Source organism: Hermetia illucens, chromosome 2 (assembly GCF_905115235.1).
Source record: "Hermetia illucens chromosome 2, iHerIll2.2.curated.20191125, whole genome shotgun sequence".
NCBI lineage: Eukaryota > Metazoa > Arthropoda > Insecta > Diptera > Stratiomyidae > Hermetia > Hermetia illucens.
Genome location: NC_051850.1, coordinates 55,903,526 through 55,922,602, shown reverse-complemented (window position 1 = coordinate 55,922,602; position 19,077 = coordinate 55,903,526). Strand labels below are relative to the sequence as shown.

Below are 19,077 nucleotides of genomic sequence, written 5' to 3'. Positions count from 1 at the left end.
TAGCCTTGTGCACCGACGCTTCCAGCATGTCTATCGGACGGCCTTTGACCAACAGCGAGCATAGAACCCATGGGCTCCATTAGGTGTCTTCTCAAGGAAACTGCTGGAGGCTCGTCGTTTTCGCTGCTGCCAAGTACTTTCAAAGGATCCTGGAGGAACGGCAATTCGTGATATACACCGACTATCGCCCGCTTACTCACGCGTTGAGGCAGCGTTTCGACAAGGCCTCAATACTAGCAGGTAGCTGGACTTCATCCGCCAATTTGACACCTGCTTCGAGTACTCGCCTATTGACCAAAATTTTGTGGCAGACGCCATGCCTCCCGTGGAGACCGTCTCTATGCCCACGACACTCAGTTCCTGTGCTATCAGCGAGGCGCAGACGAATGACGAACAACTGCCGCGCCTCATCGCCAGCCCTCATCTTAAGTTTTACCAATTCGAATTGGACGGCCATGCGGTCTACTACACGGATTTTAACATGACGATCAAGCCGTATTTGACTTGGGTTCTTAGCAAGAGGAATTGCGAACTCTTGGCCACGTTCGAGAGAAGAATCCTCCGAACAAAGCTTGGCCCCTTACATGAGGATGGACGATTCCGTAGCCTACATAACGACGAAATCTGTGAACGATACCATGACCGTCCGGTTGTGGATAAAATCCGACTCAATAGGTTACGGTGGCGGGTCACTTAATCCGTATAGATGAAAATGATCCCACCCGGAAAGTCTATAAGGGCAATATCTATGGTAGAAAAAGAAGACAAGGCAGACCCTGCCTAAGATGGAGCGATGGCGTACGCCAGGACACCAGACAGCTTTTAGGGATATCGAATTGGTGGACCTCGGCGTAAAACCGGGATATCTGGAGTTCCTTATTAAGGCAGGCCTAGGCCGGATACCGGTTGTTGCGCCGTTGATGATGATGATCAAGCCGTACTTGCTGTTTTCACTTCGCTGCCAGGCGTTTGGATACTGTTCACCAATTGGCACACCCAAGCAGCTGGGCCACAGCCAAGTGTGTAGCGCTTAGGTTCTTTTGGCCGAGTCTCCCCAAGGACGTCTTGCGCTAGGCCAAGCAATGTGTGCTATGCCAGCTCTGAAAGGTACACCAGCAAAGCAGAGTTAGGTAATTTCAAGACTCCTGACGCTCGTTTTGACCACATCCACGTGATGAGATATCAAGCTCTCTCCTTGCGAAGGCTACGGGAGTTGCGTTACTATTATTGATCGACATGCACGTTGGCCGTGGGCAGTTACAGTTCTCGATACCACGGCTCCCACCAAAGCATGGGTCATATTCGATTATCATTTTTGGTACGCCTTGAGGCTGACCAGCTCGTCTAGCTCAACCGCCACGTGGGAGTGAAACACGGCCACATAACACCACCCTTCCGTTGGTACGGGTAGGCCAATAGGTCAACGGAATGGTGCACTCCCGAAATTCCATGGCTCCGAGCGCTTTTTGCAGTCCTCTTTGCACTACGCACCACTTTCAAAGAGGACCTTTAAGCCTCTCCGAGTGAAATGGTCTTTGGCTCATCGCTCCGTATTCCGGGCGAGTTCATCGCTCTTCAGAATAAACCAGCCCTAAGGACCTCGTCAACGACTTGCTCATTCTCTTTGGATATATTCGCCCAGTGGCAGCATCTAGGCATCAAGACCAACAACCTTTCATCTTCAAGGATTTGGCCACCTGCGAATATGCTTTCCGCCGCATCGATACCAGCAAGAATCCGCTAGAGCAGCCGCATACGGGACCGCATCGAGTGATAAAACGATTTGACGCACTAGCGTTCTTCGTAGACGTTAACGGGGTCACAAAGACCCTCTCTACGGACCACCTAAAACCTGTTTATCTCGTATGGGCAGACGCCCCATTCTCGCAGGTTCCACTATCTGAGTCGCCGCAGAACAAGTCACCTTAGCAACCGCAACCTCTGCCTCAGAAGCCTTCGGATCTACATTTGCCTCCATCGGCTCTTCGAAAAAATGATCACAGCGTCGCCGCCCCCAATACAAGAGTCACATTTTCACTCCCTTCGCCGGACGCGAGTCATTGGGAGGGAATAGCTATGGCGACACCAACGCTCCCATCCCCCCTCAGCGCCCTTGGTACAAGCAAGGATTAGTCCTGTGCATGATTTTCGGTATTCAATCGTGGCGGTCCTAGGAGTCGGACGCGGATCCTTTCGGTGTGCTTGCGGCGTACTTTTTACCACCGGCCTCCTTTCTCGCGGAACTATAATATAATACATTGTTAACGAATATACTGTATTAAAAGAAAAGGACTAATTTCTATTTATTAACAACATAAGGACTAAAAGAATATTGACAATTTCGCATCAAAGGAAGTCACCGTCATTTCCGGAACAGTTAAAAATTATTTGCAGTTCCCCCGTCATAACGCTGGACATCTATCGGGAACGTTAGTCGAAACCAACAGTGCTGCCATACAATTGCGTTTACTTTTTGAACGAGTTGTCACTATTTCGCCGTCACCCACACACTCTCCTCTCACCTACTTTTCGCCGGAATATTCGTGTACCCACAGCGCACATTGCCCATGTGTTCGTTGTACATATCAAATGTGTCAAAAAGTTCCCCATTCTGACGACGTCTGCTTTTCAACAGGAGCCTGCTGGCACCCGTACGGAAATTTGAGCCATTGTCGCGGTTTCGTGATCGGTTGAGTATTTGCGAGTGTTGTGATCGACTGACGGGAGGAAGGACTACGCAGAAAGCACGGAAATGGTGAGGAGTTGACCCACGGAGCCGCGGTCGCCTGGCAAACATCTTGCGGACGACCAACGGCGGATCGATTCCGTGCTAAATCGAACATTTTTCTTGCAGTCGTTCGCCGAGAAAATAGCCGGGCTGATGGCTCGACCGAACCAGGACGCAATCCCGCGCGACGACGTGCCCTGGTACCTGAAGTATGCTGGACGGGGGCTGGGCATCGTTGGCGCCTTCTGTAAGTGGAAATTATGTTGTTTTTCTTTCAGCATTCGCACGGGACAACGGCCGCCCCCTGCGTTACATGACACGTCCATGGACAGTTGGAGCAGAGGCTGTGACAGCGGCGGAAGCGCAATGGCATTCGCAACTGCCTCCTTGAAACGATCGATTTTTCATGGTGTCGGGGAGGTTCTTGGTCCACCCACAATTCTGTCTTGGGCAGCTTATCTCGCGTGAGCTGTCAGCTCGGTGTCAGGCTGATTACTCGGCGGAGATAGCGCAAGCAGGGCAGACCGCTCGGACTATGACTCAGGTGCAAGGTGAGCGGGAGCGTTATCGCCGCCGCTGTCGCAAATGGATCGAATTGCTGCGTAAATTGCTTTGTTGCACTCGTGAATCAACCCCAGATTTATTGGGCGAACATGACTCTGACGAAAATTGGATGATTGGGTTCGAAACCTGTTTGCGAGCGGCCAACAACCGGTCAACCGCTCGGCCGTTCACGTTGAGCAGCTCTGCACCGTCTTTGGCATGGTGGTGGCTGGTTCCGCGCTGCCTGAGCATCGATGGTTGTTGCGCTTCAACTGGAACGTTAGCCGGCCAGCAAACCGCAATAATTGAGGCCGAGTTTGTTTTTGTCGAACCGTGCGCCTGTTCGCGCCTCTGTAATCTGCGCTGCTCGCAGAATCATTGGCCTCTGGTCCGATAAGCCGAGCGACGAACAGTTCTTGGATCCGTGTAAGTTCTGGGCAGATAAGAACTTTGTTTACAGTAATGAGATTTCACTTTCTGCCTTCCTCAAGAGAGATTTGGTGGACTGGGATTGTTTCGCATTCCCAAACATTTCATTTTACTTTCTAGAATCTCGGATTTCGTGGAGATTCTTCGGCTGCTTATCTGTCCCAGTACTATCACCGGACACTAACTGTAGCTCTGTCTTTTTTCACTTTTCGTGTTTGCGATTCCGTCTCCAACTCTAACCCAATGTTATCTCTCAGAAGCCGAGTCCAAATAAGTCGAAAACAACAATCCAAGAAAATAATCCGCTGACAGGGATCGCAGTAAACACATAAAATGTTTGTAATTCACGCGAAAATGCACTGCCTTTTGTCAGAGGCGATATCGCTACTGTGCAAATTGGCCGATTATCAGAGCTCACGTCGGAATCGTTGCTGCTTTCCGGCAACGGCCGTCGTAATCGCTACGCCGGTCAATTACATTCCAATTTCTCGCCCAGTTACTTTCCACATGATATAATTGGCGATTGGAACATGTGATTACTCCACATTTTGGAGAAAAGTGAATAATTACTTCACATAAACTCTGACAAGATTAATGGTTCTGTAATAACCAGGCGAAAACTAGAAATTGCGGGAATTTTGGTGATTAATAAGTAAGAACTGCTTAACAGACACATTCAGAATGTGAACAATCTTACTCCAATTGCATATTTTTTTATTGTTTCATTTTCCATTTACTTTGAGTACTCGTATCAAATCCCATTGCAGTATTGCATACTTTGAAATGACTGTGATGGTATTCTGTCAAATTCGAAACCCTAAAAAGGTCTCATAAATCCCGCATACGCCTCAACAAAAAAATATCCTACTTTATCAGCGGATTAGCTGGGAGAAACCCAGAAAAGGGGACGTCACCCAATGTTTCAATTGCCAACAATTTGGCCACGTGTCCTCAAACTGCGCAAAGAGAGAGCCAAAATCATCCTGCACTCCCGATCTGCTTCGTTCTTCCCTAACCTTGATAGACCCTCGTCTGTGCGTGTCTCTCAGCATAGCCCTCTGCCTTATGTCAACTGGACCGCCCCTCTCACACTGACCCTGTCTTTCGCCGCAGTGGCCAGGGGTCGAGCAAGACCCGAAACCTTTAGCTCTTTATCGCCCCCACATTCTTCCATTTCCAGGGGCTTCTTCGTGGAAGCCAGGTCCCTATTCAATGTCATTCTCCTGCCTGTGGAGCACAATCTCTGACTTCTATCACAACTATTCCTTCGCCCCCCTGAAGACAAACCCAAAGCGTACCTACAGTTCCTCTTCAAATTACTAGACAACCAAAATGAAAGTGCTCACACTCAGCACTAATTCGCTCATTTCTAACGACAAACGTTTCGCTCTCCACAAGCTCCTCGAGGATTCCGATTCTAACCTCGCTCTCCTTAACGAAACCAAACTGGGGGAGGCCCCCAACTTAAAACTATATGCTCCCGGTTACATTACCTTCCGCAACGACGCGGGCAGTGGCACAGTCATACTAGTCAAAGCGGGACTTAGGCAAATAACATCCCATCGGCTGCACTGACATCAAACTGCCTGTTAGCAGTAGTCAGACTTCCCGCTAGGGGTGGAGGCATCCTCCGAGTCCTAATTGGCTCTCTCTACTTCCCGGGTGGCACAGGTCGTCACCTCACCCCCATTCTCTCCGAACTCTGGAAAATCGCGGTCATTTGCGATGTCTTCATCCTCGGCAGTGACCTCAACGCGAGGCACGTATCTTGGGGCGACTTAGTTAACAATGAAAACGGCAAGGTGCTCTTCGATTGGTTTCAATCAGGTCCATTCCTTAGCGCGGACATCATTAACGCTAGAGTGCCATCTTTTCCTCTTTTTTCCTAGACGGCTTTATAATCTTGTCCAATCTCTCAGCATGTGCGACCAGCTGATCTTCTTTGCGCCCACTCCGACCATCATGCCCTCAATCTCTCTCTGCATCTACAGTAAATTTTCCCTTCATTTGACCATCCGCATAAATACAAATTCTTCAATCTGACAAACAAATATGGGTGCCTTTCCCCATCAACTCTTCTCCTAGTCCGTGATAGAAACAGACTACTGCAGCGCAGTAAACGATTATTTCACCGGTTACGGAACAGATGCAACGCTGACTACCGTCTCCTCTCCGAGATCATCAAAGACCTGTCCAGCAAAATCAATGGAGTTATTCGGTCCGAACTGAATGCATCTTACAAGAAAGTCCTCAAATCCTTCAAACCTAGGCCACAAGTTTTCTCAATAATTAATGGATTGGTTGGAAGAAAAAAGTCTCTTAATGTCAATTACAATCCGATAAAAATAGGTAACCTCCAGTGCCATTTCCCTCAGGAAAAAATATTCGCTTGCGTAGACTACTTCAGCCACTTATTCAGAGCCAAATCGCCAGCGGACACCATCTGCAAAAGGTTGAGCTTGGAAGGGTCTTACCTGTGTTCCTTTTCCCCCAGCTGCCCGGTTGATATAGTCAGAATAGGCCCGTTCGCCTCGTTCCTTACCTCCCTAGAAAAAGTCGAACTTGTAAACACCCGGTCCAACAATAAAAAATCTTCGGGCCCCGACGGCATCTCTAACTTTGTCCTCCGGAAGTGTGCACCTGCCATCAGTGAACGTCTCACCATCCTATTCAACAACTGCCTAAACAACGCACACTTCCCGGTATCATGGAAATCAGCCCTCCTTATACCTATCCCTAAGAAGGGGTGCTCGGGCCATCTCAAAGACATGAGGCCTATCTCTCTTCTTTCCAATATTGGAAAAATCTTTAAACGTATCCTACTAAGTCACCTCAATGGACGCTACTCCCCGGCTTCGAAAATCTCAGATTCATCGAAAAGGCAATCCTTCATCTGCAAGTGTATATTCTCAATCACTTGGAAAATAGGCATTTCACCGTAGTCCGCGCTTTAGACCTCGCATTTGATTCAGTTTCGAAAGAGGGCTTGCTCTACAAAATGATTTAGTCCAATTGCCCCCTCCCCTTATTCAGAATCCTCGGAGACTTCATCTCCAACAGAACTTGCCACGTTCACTCCATCGACTTCTCGGTAAACTCAGAAGTCCCTCAGGGATCTATTCTAGGCCTCAAACTTTTTAACATCTTCCTCAACGATATTCCCTGCCCTCCCCTAAATTTATCCCCCAACGACAATGGTCCCCTCGCATCAGAAGGAATCCTCTTCGCTGATGACACCATCTTAGATGCACTAGCCTCTCTCTCTCAAACTTCTAACCAATCGGGCCGTCGCGTATTTCAACTGGTGGGCCCTCACCGTTAATTCCCTTAAGTCTGAGGTTATTTGCTTCAGAAACCTCAGCGGGAAGTGCCACTAGCGCACAGTGCCAGAAAGTAAAAACCTGCATTTACGCATTGCCAACCACAGGCTCAAGCCGAAACCAAACATTAAATACTCGCGAATCTCTCTCAACAACAAACTTAAATCCAATCCTCACGGCAGAACTCTCAATCTCTCTCAACAACAAACTTAAATCCAATCCTCACGTCAGAACTCCCCTCATCTCGGGCCCTGTTGCCTGTCACTAAAACCCTTTTATATAAAATTCTTATTCGTATAGTTGGAGTTATTCTACTATGGTAAATCCTACCTGATCTCTCTTGGTGACAGGCCCCGTGACAGGTCGACCAAGAAAATGCATAGAATGTCGTTACAAACATGATGATCGGATTGAGTCGCAAGCCTCGGAGAAATGCTAGGGCGTCCACCTCAGTCGACGCGGCAGGACGGGCCCCGGTCCTGTCGAGAAATGGGCAAGGGTTCTTGACGCATGGACGGCGTCAGGACGTAAGCAAGTTATTCCGCACACAACGAACAAAACAAATACGTGTCGGCACGCTAAATGTTGGTATCCTAACTGGAAAGACGGAGGAACTCGCAAGAGCCCTTCGGAAAAGGTGCATTGACATCTGCGCTCTGCAAGAAACCCGATGGTCTGGTGCCAAAAGCTGCGACATTTAACGCGAACGCGGTAAAAATGGCTACAAACTTCTCTATTTTGGTAACCCACGCACTCAATATGGTGTTGGCATTGCCATCTCAGAGGGTTTCCGTGATGCCATTAAAGAAGTCGAACGATTTGATGATCGGCTGATGAAGCTCACCATTATATCAGCTGATCGCACTATTCACTTCTTCACCGCGTATGCACCACAGACAGGTCGACCTGATGCCGAGAAAGATGCCTTCTGGCAACTTATCGATGAAAAGACTTGTCACGTGCCTGCGATTACATAATCATTGCCGGCGACCTTAATGGTCATGTGGGTGAAAAGGCAGACGGTAACAGGTGCCATGGGGGAAAGGGGTTCGGAGCGCGCAATGAAGGTGGCGAGTGTATAATCGAATTTGCGGACACCCATGACCTTGTACTTATGAATCCATGGTTCATCAAACGATTGTCTCATCTTCCCACATTTTATAGTGGGAACAATAAAACGCAAATCGACTATATTCTCATAAGACGTCAACATTTTACCATTGTCACTGATTGCAAAGTCGTTCCCTATGAGACCATCGCACCTCAACATCGGCCGTTGATTGCCGTCCTGCGAATTAAGCCACCGATAAAACAGCGTGAGGAACGCACTGGCCCGCCGCGCATTAAATGGTGGCGATTTGGTGAGAAGAAAGAAGAAACGGTCTCACTCATACGATTGCCAACCATTACGAATGTGGACGAATCATGGAACCAAATGAAAGACACGATCCACAAAGTGGCCTCTGCAACCCTCGGGGTCACCAAGCCGGGTAAGCGGTACATCAACCGAGATACTTGGCTTTGGAATGATGATGTTGAAATGAAGGTCCGTGAAAAGAAACGCCTCTATCACAAATTTCTCGACGATAAAACGCCTGCTAATTGGCAAATTTATAAGAATGCCAACCGGGAAGCAAAGAAAGCGGTTGCTGTCACCCGAGCGAACCATTTCAAAAATCTTTACGATAAACTGGATACTCGGGATGGCGAGAGAGATCTGTATCGACTTGCTAAAAGCCGTGATGAACGCACACAGGATATCGAACACTTCTGTTGTGTTAATGACAAGAACGGTGCTTTGCTTACCAACCGTCGAGCCGCAACGGATAGATGGCGAGAATACTTCGAGCAGATTTCAACTGAAGAATTTGCTCATCCTCCACTTCCACAATCATTGCCGACATTGGGAGCAGTTCCACCAGTCAGCGCAACTGAAATCGAGGAGGCAATAAAACAAATGAATTCGGGGAAAGCAACAGGACCTGACGACATCGCATCTGAGCTCTGGAAAGCGAAGAGCTGGGACCCAACACTGTGGATCAGTGAATTCTTTAACCGGGTTATTCAGGAAGAAAGAACACCATCTGACTTACAAGAAAGTACCACTGTTCCAATATGGAAAAAGAAAGGTAGCCCAGCAGAATGTTCAAATTACCGTCCGATCCGGTTACTTTCCCATACCAAGAAGATTTTTGAACGCATTCTTGACAACCGTATTCGCGAAATCGTTGAAATAACCGTGAATCAAGCCGGATTTGTCAAGAACTGCGGAACTACTGACGCAATACACGCTGCGCGGTTACTCATGGAGAAGCATCGCATTCTTTACATTGCCTTTCTGGATCTAGAGAAAGCGTTTGACCGTGTACCACACGAACTCATCTGGTATGCTTTACGACGACACTTCGTGCCAGAAGAACTCGTGCGCTGGGTTCAATTGCTCTACCACGATCCGAAAAGTAAAGTTCGAAGTATGGCGGGTATATCAAAACCGCTTCGTGTCTCTGTTGGAGTTCATCAAGGAAGTGCCCTCTCATCACTCCTCTTTGTCCTTGTTATGGACACCGTCACACGGGATATCCAACATCCAGCGCCCTACACACTGCTTTATGCAGATGATGTTTTCCTAGCATCTGATAGCAAAAATGATCTCGAGCAACTTGTTCAAAAATGGAATAATCGCCTCATGCAACACGGTCTCAGATTGAATTTAAACAAAACTGAATTTTTGACGACCGATCCCCATGAAATAGGCACAATCACTGTCAGCGGCAGTGATCTGCCCAGAACTGAGCGATTTAAATAGCTCGGGTCAACGCTATCAGCCAATGGAGAACTGCGTTATGAAATTGCTTCACGCATTAACGCAACCTGGATGAAGTGGCGTTCCACAACTGGTGTCCTTTGTGATCGACGTATCAACGAACGTATCAAATCTAAAATTTACCGCAATGTCGTCCGTCCAGTCGCTCTCTATGGTTCTGAGTGTTGGCCGACCATAAAAGACAATGAACGGCGTCTTGCGGTAATGGAGACGAATGCTACGTTGGACTATTGGCGTCACACGTTTAGATCACATCCGAAATGAGGATATCCGCGATCGTTATGCGGTTCCACCGATTGTGGAAAAGTTGCGAGAGAGGCGTCTTCGATGGTATGGTCACGCAATTCGTGCAAACGAGAATTAACTTGCCAAGATTGGTCTGAATATCGAAGTCGATGGTAAATGACCAAAAGGCAGACCTAAGCAACGGTGGCTTGATACGCTGGATGGAGATTTGAAAGCCTCGAGATTGCACCCAGATCAGGCATTCGATAGTGGCTCTATCGAAGCCGATCACGACGAGCCGACCCCGCTTGTGAAGAAGATGAATTGCACGGACTGTTTCGTATATGCTTGGTGGTGTTGATTCGTCATCTTCAGTTGGCGGAACCTCCAATTCGCCGATATTTTGGTTGTTGAGCAGTTCATCAAAATACTCAGATGATCGCTCCCATATGCCCATTCTGTCGGAAATCTGATTTCCTTCATTGTTTCGGCAGGATGAGCACGGACGTGTATAAGGCTTCATCCTGCTGGCTTGTTGGTAAAACTTCCACCCTTGGTGCGGTTGCTTCTTGCACTTTTCGAGTTCACAGACTTGTTGGTTCTTCATTCTTTGACCTGTATACAGCATTGTTCCGTTCCGTTACTCGCTTAAATGTTTGTGGCCATACTATTAATAATTAATAATTTCAAAGCCAATAACAGCAGGTTTCATTTTTTGGCTGACACTCCGAGCACATGGTTTATCGGATGGCTACTATAATATATTGGTGTAGCCGGTCCCTGTTTAACGCATCCCTTGCAGTGCTGTTACATCAGCCCAATATTGTGGCAGGGTATCGGCTAACTGCTTGGCAGCTCTTTCTCTGTACAAGGAGCGCATGTTTCATGAGCAAATGCGCAAATCGTTAGTCCGTTTCCTTGCGGGAAACATCGTTGTGTCCGAGGTTCCAAGCGAATCTCAAAAAGTAAAGTCGAGCACAGCTTGAAATTCCTAATGGGAAAATTACTTTCGAATTGAGAAAATCAACAAAATTGCGAACAATACACTGCTTCCGCATCGATAATTTTTAGGTATGCTCGATGTCTAATGATGTCTTATGACAAGAAGAGCACTTCATTCAAGATCGTAACGGTACACTACAGTACACTGTAGGAGACAATGTGGTCAGCATCGCGCTTGCTCGAGATTATTACCCTGATTTGACTCAGGTACTCATTCACAGCTGAGTCGACTGACATCCGACATCCAGTCACGATAACAAATCCGCCTGCCATTAAAATTGATAGACCAGTAGCTTACTCCAAACTACAATTTTATTTTATTATGTATATATATATTTCGGGAGCAACTTACTCCCTTCATCAGTACAAAGCTACTCTCCGCCTACCACCAGTGAGATTTGAACCGTGACCTTCTGCTACCATAGCTCAGCGCTCTAACCACTTGAGATATCCGGGCACAAGCTTAATAGTTACCTTGTAAAATTATCTGATGAGTTAATGTTAGTTATAATCACAACATTTTGTAGTATCTCCTGCCTCCTTCCACCTTTTAAATCAGGGTGATGAGGCTCTCCACCCCTGTTAGCAGATGCATATGCTATGCACAAATGAAGGCGAGCAACTATCAAATGGTGATGATTAGTGTCTTGTTTCGCACATTCGGAAGAGAACTACTAAATCTGCTATCTAGCTGATTGCGATGTGTACGTTGTCGGTCAGTTGAAACACAACTAACTTTATGGCAGGCTCTGCGTTCGAGTAGTGTGACATAAATGACGAGTTGGTGGATAACTCCCACAAAAGTCACAAATCTTTTTCCCATTTCGGTTGCCAAGATTGTGTTTCTTAATCCCTAAGATTACCCATCACCATCATAAAGTCACCTTCGAGTAACTTTTTTGAAATGCATTGAGTTACTCATAGAAATCCTCTGTTTCTTCTGTATCAAAAACCTTGGGGATGTTCCTCATTCTAGATGGGAATTTCGCTCTTCTCTCTACCGGTTCCCTGGGCATGCTGTAACCATTAATCCTATACCGGCAGGCTTGTCAAACCAAAAAGCATAGTGCCACCAGAGATAGAGTGCTCCCTAAATTTCTTTCTCACTTAACCCCGGAATATCCAATCTGTATTGTTGAAATTTTCACTGAAGTTGGACTAAGCCACCATTTTGAGCGACTTCAATACGGTCGTCGAGGAGGGTTTACACAGTCAAAAATCAAATCATAAACCGTTGTCGAAAACAAAAGGTCTTAGCCGAAAAATCTCTGGGGCGTGGTAGCCGTTTTTGAAGTACAATAAGATTCGAAATTTGCAAATTTTTTTAAGTATGTGGGCAATGTCCGAAGCACTGATTGGTTATGACTGCTAATTAGATTTGGACCCATAAAAATACCTTATTCAGTACAACGACGGCTGTATCCACTTCGTCGTTTGCTGCAGAAGTTACGTGATCAGTTGAAAGACTCTATCAATGCAGACATTAATTAATCTTTAGTTGGATGGGATGCATCAAAGGTGCCAACATCTGAATTTAACTCAAGCATTATCGATAAAGAAGATTGTTAAGTTTTGAAGGATTGGTTTTGATTTGACCCCAGGCTCTTATATTGACTCGCTTCTAAGTTATAATAATCGTTGGCACAACAATCCATATTGGGTCCGGGCCTTGAAGTCTGTTATTGCACTTCATTCAAGACCGTAACGGTACACTACAGTACACTGTAGGAGGCAATGTGGTCAGCATTACGCTGTAAGTTGCAATCCACAAACAGTGCAGATAATGCATTGGTATGAAAAGCTTCATGGTTAATATACAGAAGATCTAGAAACCTGCGAAGCAGAGAGCTGAAAACCTCTGGTTTATTGGATTCTCCAATCACGTTATTGAGGAGGGTAGACCATCATTTGGTTAGCAAACGCAACCGTTCAAAATGGAAAGAGAAATGCAGTCCGAAAGAATGTTTATATTTGTGTCCGATTCGGTTGCTATCACATATACGCAATATGTCTACGCCTGTTACGGAGAAACAACGTGAGAAGCATTGCCCCCTCCCGCTCTACATTGCTTTCCTAAAACAAAACTTAATGCAAAGGAATTCGTGTGGAAGGTTAAATTGCTATATCGCGATCGGAAGATAAAATTCAAAGTGTGTATCCGTATATCAGAACCGCTCCCTGTCCCTGTCAGTGTTCTTGCCATGTATATTATCATACGGGAAATTCAACGCCCAATCTCCTAAATACCATTTTATGCAAATGATGTTTTCTTAGCGTTTCGCAAGAAATTGATGTCGAGTAACTTGCCCAAAAAATGGAATGGTCGCCTCATGCGTCACATTTTGCAGCTGAATAAAATAGGATGTTTGACGACCGACCCCAATATAACAAACACTATCACTGCCAATTACATCGACCTGCGGAAAACTGAGCGATTTATATATCTCGGATGGTGAATTGTATTATGAAATTGCTTCACTCATCAGTGCAACGTAGATGAAAACTTTCGTGCTTTGCGATCGATGCATCAATGAATGTTCTAAATCCAAAATATTCCTCAGTATCTTTCGCACTGCCATCGTCAATAGTTCCGAATGCTGGCCGAATAATAAAGGCAATGAACGCCGCTTCACGGTAATGGAGACTACGAGCCAAATGCCGATCGAAACATACAATATTGCGATATTGTTAATCCGGGAATTTAGTGTTCTAGGAGGTACATACAGAAAACACGGCGTAAGGAACACAACCGAACTGATTAATAGCTGCCGATAACATCAATGTGAATGCGATGCTAATATCTTTCTACGTTTAAGCGCTATTCCCAATACACCATTAAACAAGGTATTTACGAAGTAGAGGTCTAGCTTCACTAATTCGGAAATACATCGAATTAGATGGAAAGAGTGAAAATCTACACAACATATCATCGTTTTCTATGAGTGAAATTTGTTTTGCATCTCAGGATAAAGTTTATAAAATAGTGTTTTAAAATTTTTAATATATTTACATCGAACACTTCATCGGCATATAGCGCCAAGGTTTCTAATCGACTCAAATTTAGACCCGAGAATAATCAATTGTTATCTTACTTTCTTATATCCGAAAGAATCAATGTTTGTATAGTTCTACTGACTGATAAACTTGGTCCGTAAAAATCGTTTGTCAATATTTAATATTTAGCTAACAGGTGCCCTCCATAACTATAGACAAACATGTGGAATTTGGATACTTTTTATATCATGTAAACAAAAATATTGTGGAGAACATCAGGGTTGGGGAGCGTTGACTCAACTGCATGCACGGCTATAATCGCATATAGGTTTGCACTGTATGTGGAAATTTACCTTCGATACATCCATATCGTATTTTATTTCATAACTGCTTAAGGAAGGTGCCATTTACTTCATTCTGAATAATGATATTAGTTGATAACAAATATCTTTGTTTCATATTACCCCGTTATTATTTCTAGTTGTAATTTGAAAATTGCCCAGTTACCAAGAAGACTGAATGCAGGAGAAGCAAATCAAGTGTCTAGGGGCACGGAATGTCATTACGTATCCGTGGGATAGGGACGAGGTAAATAACTGGCCTTTGTGTTCAATGTGTGCGACAGCGTGTCGATGGTGTCTACATGGTTTTCTTGGGGTGTTTCCCTATCTTATGTGATAAGCCATAAACAACTGGGCAATCGCATCACACACACGGCACTAATATCAGACGTAATGCGCGGAATATTTCTCACGCATTTACCGTACACGGTTGAACAGGCACAATGGTTTTCCCCAACATAGAATTTCGAGCAATGCGCTTGGAGTTGAATCTCTTATGTTTAGTCTTCTTGGCAGTTACATATGTTTAGCTATATAATGGTCTTTTAAAACCTGAAGGAGCAGTCCGTATGTTATGGACACTTGCATTTTATCTACGATAGGAGGAAGGAAGGTTAAGGATGTTGGTGAAGTGCTCTTTACACATCTTAAACAGCTCATCACCGCAGACGGGAAAGTTAAAAGATTTACAACCACCAGACAGAGTAATGCGATATATGGTAGCTAAATCACCATTATTTGTGGCATTCCTTATATCAGGGCATGTTAGCATAGCACAGTATTTTGTCACAGTAATGGAGCTGATGCTTCTCTAAGAGCTGCTTGTTCTTTTCGGTTTATTGTAGCCATGCGTGATCCGGTCATTGTTGAACTTAGGGTGCCAAATCCTACGAGAAGCAACGGAGGCAACACTCAAGGGAGGGCAAGTGACCATTAGACGACGATGATCCTTTTCGCACTCTTTTTTGTGCATATCCAGAAAGTAGCTCCTAAATGTTGATTGTTCGTAAGTTCCGGCCAGTTGTATGCTATGAGCAAGTGGAGTGCTATTCAGTCCTACTATCTAACTCCATTTAATTCCGGAATCCTTGTAACACTGGAATTTTCTCGATCAAGTTGAAGAAATCGGGCGTTCTGGAGCCATCGGTACCGTTGTCTTCCAATTCCAATGCTATTCTCCTTTTTGGGATGTTAATTTGCAGTAAGCTTGGTGAGCGCCTGCCAAAGATAAGTCCTCTTACATTTGTTGATTAAAGTAACTATAACTAGGTGATCTTATGCTGATGGGCATGGCTGAGGTGTTGGGGATGACTCATTTGATATCCGTCAATTTCCTCTACATCTCTAGGTCTAATGTATTATGTTTCCTCTTCAAAAACAGGCCTAAAAATGGTAGCTGTGCTTGCTTTTCCAGATCCAGGGTGAATTCGATTTTTGGTTGTAGTCTATTGAGAGAATTAAGTGTGTTTTCGATGTCTTTTCTAATAATGAAGCGGACACTAACCACATACTTCAACCAAAATCTTGGCATCCGATCGGCCAAACTTAAGTTCTTTTACAGTTTGGCCATGAATAATTCACTGATGAACGGGGAGAAGTCATTCTAATCCGCTTTAGTCACTCGGATGTTGTTCGGAAGTGGGAAAACTATCTAGTTGAATGTTGATGATCAGCATCATGTGCTTTTCACTGGCACAAAGCAAGTTATTGGCTACTATCTGGCTTACTGCGGAAACTTGTAAGTGAATCGAAGTGCATAAAGAATTAAAGGCTAACCGTTGCGAATAGGAAGATGGTGACGCACTTGGGTCCTGCAGTCTCTGTATAGGTATTACTTACATCCGTAACATCCGTTACATATGGGAATCTGAGATCTTCGCTAGTCAGTGGGAAGAGGGAGGGATGATCGAGAAGATTTCGAGAGAGCACACCCGTCTTGCAATTGCAATTGGCGTGCTCCCTGCTATCGAAAGGGTAATAGCTAAAATGGTCCTGGAACGCATTAAAGAACACCTCGGAAAATTGATCGGCAGAGATTTTCGTTTTTAATCTACCTACGCTGACCATATCAACGTACACGATTTGGCTTTCGACAGACTCCATAGGCAGTATATCTAGAGTGCTCTATGCAGGAGGGGCATTCCGGAGAAACTAATAACTATTATCAGAGTGACATATGACGACGTAAAATGTCACGTACTGCATTGAGGTAAAATCTAAGGAATTTTAAATTCAACACAGTATGTCAGGGTTGTATCTTATCGCGGAAACTATGCCTTTTGTTATCGGTGACATTTTGAAGATTGGTGTGTAGCCTGAATGCTACCTTTTTCAGGGGCTACTATGGGGCACGACTTCCATTTGTTTACGTATATCAGCGAACTTACTGGACAATGTCGTCATCATGTAGCGCAAAGCAAACTTTATAACCCTACGACCAACTACGAAAAGCTTAAGAACGCAAATAAAATTCTTCGGGATTATTTTTCGACGATGTTTACTTCTATCCATTCGTCTTACTTTTTTTCTGACACCGCTAATTCCGTTGATTGACGTTAGTGACGGTTGCGCTCCCGATGTTATTCCCAATCCCTTCCTAAAAAAAATTTAAACTTTAATTTAAAATTTGTCATCAGATACTGAGGCTTTGATACTCAATTATATTCGCCACATGTCGAAGTTTTATTTTTATAGTCAATTGAAGGGGCCGGGGGCTCTTTTACTTATTTTGAAAAATAAAAAAGTTAGTTCCAGTAATATTCAAACATTTATATAGGGTTGGGGAAAAAGAAATGTCGTCTTTTGTCAATAGATGGTGACACTTAAGCATATCTTGTGTTGTACTTATCGCATCGGGTCATACTATACGCCAATTTAAAGACGACAATCTGTGCTGCAAGTATCTCTTTGACAGTGTTGTGATCGTACGTTTCAGTCTCAAGTTATAGCGCGTCAGAGATGGAGTCCACCAACCAAGAAATTCGTCATATTTTACGTTTTTACTACCTGAGAGGTAAAAATGCAACGACAGCGGCCGAAAAAACTTGTGAAGTTTATGGGCCCGATACTGTAACGTTTCGCACAACACAGCGTTGGATCGATCGATTTTGTTCTAGTGTAGTGGATGTCGAAGATACACCCGGTACTGGTAGGCCAATCGTCGTAGAAACCAATAAAATCGTCGAAATCATCCAAGTAGATCGGCATTCGCTCGATTGGCCACGAACTGGGTATAGACTATAAAACCGTTTGGAACCATTTGTAGAAGATTGGATTCCAAAAAAAAACAGTATGTTTGGGTGCCACACGAGTTGAAGCGAATTGGTCAATAGATCAATAGGTCAATAGGAATGGTGTTGTGTTCCACCAGGACAACGCTTGGCCTCACACATCTTTGATGACCCACCAGAAGCTACGAGCGCTCGGATGGGATATCCTATCGCACTCACCGTATATTCCGGACCTGGCACCAAGTGATTACCATCTCTTCCGATCCATGCAAAACGCTCTTGGTGCTACTAAGTTGGCCTAAGTGTGTTGAATAAAGCGTCAAATTTCGATCACAAATACTACATTTCTTTTTCCCCAACCCAATATTTCAAAAGCTTAACAACGAAAGAGATTACAGCAGAGTTTGACGAACTTTGTGGTCAATAGTCAAAAATAGCAAAACCTTACTTTTTAGACGGCTTACAAAAGTTGACAAAAGGCTTTGAGAAATCTGTAGAACTGAAGAATAAAAGAACCTCCTAAAATAATTTATTTTCTATCTTTTTCTAAAGACTTATTGAACGACCCTCATACATGGGAATTTATTATCACCGTTAGTTGGAAGTTCGAAACTTTAATGTCTTCATCATGTCATCAGGGTATTTTTGCCTGAGACAATAACAAACCCTCGAACTTGCCCGGCGTATAAGTTAGATCCCTGCGAATATGTTGGTCAGACAGTGGAAACGGCAGTGGATAGGTCACACATTAAGAAAGGGATACAACTCGATTGTTGACCATGCCATTTAGTGAAATCCACTATCCTAGAGTGGCCGATGAATGGGTTGCCCTAAAAGCACCTGACTCAGAACAGTAGAGGTTTTCTTGTAAGATCTGGGGGGGAATTGACGCAAATTTCACCGAACCACCTACGATAGCCCTTAGATATAGCTAACGCACTATGCCCTATTAATGGAAGATAATATCAACCATATATAAACAAAAGTCAATTTACATTTCATACGCAAATACACCCCTGTGGTTCAATGATCCTGTGAGCCCTTTAACACATAAGTGTTGCAAAGAACTGGAACACGATGAAAGCGGTTGTTACCAAGGACATGGTGGGAGCTACTATACGGCCCTTTGAACACTTCAAAGCACCTCGCTTGGATGGTATCTATCCGGCAAAGCTAAAAGGAAAGTATAAAGTACTTAGAGCGACTGCTAAGAAATATTTTTCTAGCATGTCTTGCTTTGGGCTACGTGCCTACCTCTTGGCAGAACGGAAGGTAGTCTTCATGTCGAAGCCTGGGAAAGATGACTATTCAAATTCAAAGAACTTCAGACATATCAGTTTAACTTTATTTTTGCTGAAAGGTTTGAAGAGACTATTTGAGCGTCACATTCGTATGAAGGCGCTTAGGTCACACCTACTAAAAGAAAACCAACATGTTTACC

At 44.7% G+C, this 19,077-nt stretch overlaps 1 protein-coding gene across 3 annotated transcripts in view; it reads left to right on the top strand.

The window, feature by feature from the left end:
• Nucleotides 1–2,551: 2,551 nt before the first annotated feature.
• The window catches only part of LOC119647804 (calcium channel flower), a 33,932-nt gene continuing 17,406 nt past the window's right edge, over nt 2,552–19,077 (top strand). For 2 of the 3 annotated variants that reach the window (XR_005248943.1, XM_038049020.1), the window contains exons 1-2: nt 2,552–2,755; nt 2,855–2,975. Coding sequence is in view for 2 of the 3 variants with exons in the window: in XM_038049020.1 (XP_037904948.1) it covers nt 2,753–2,755; nt 2,855–2,975 (124 nt within the window). In the remaining variant the exon portion in view is untranslated. The remainder of the gene's footprint in view (nt 2,756–2,854; nt 2,976–19,077) is intronic. The other variant, XM_038049019.1, reaches the window with a different exon arrangement.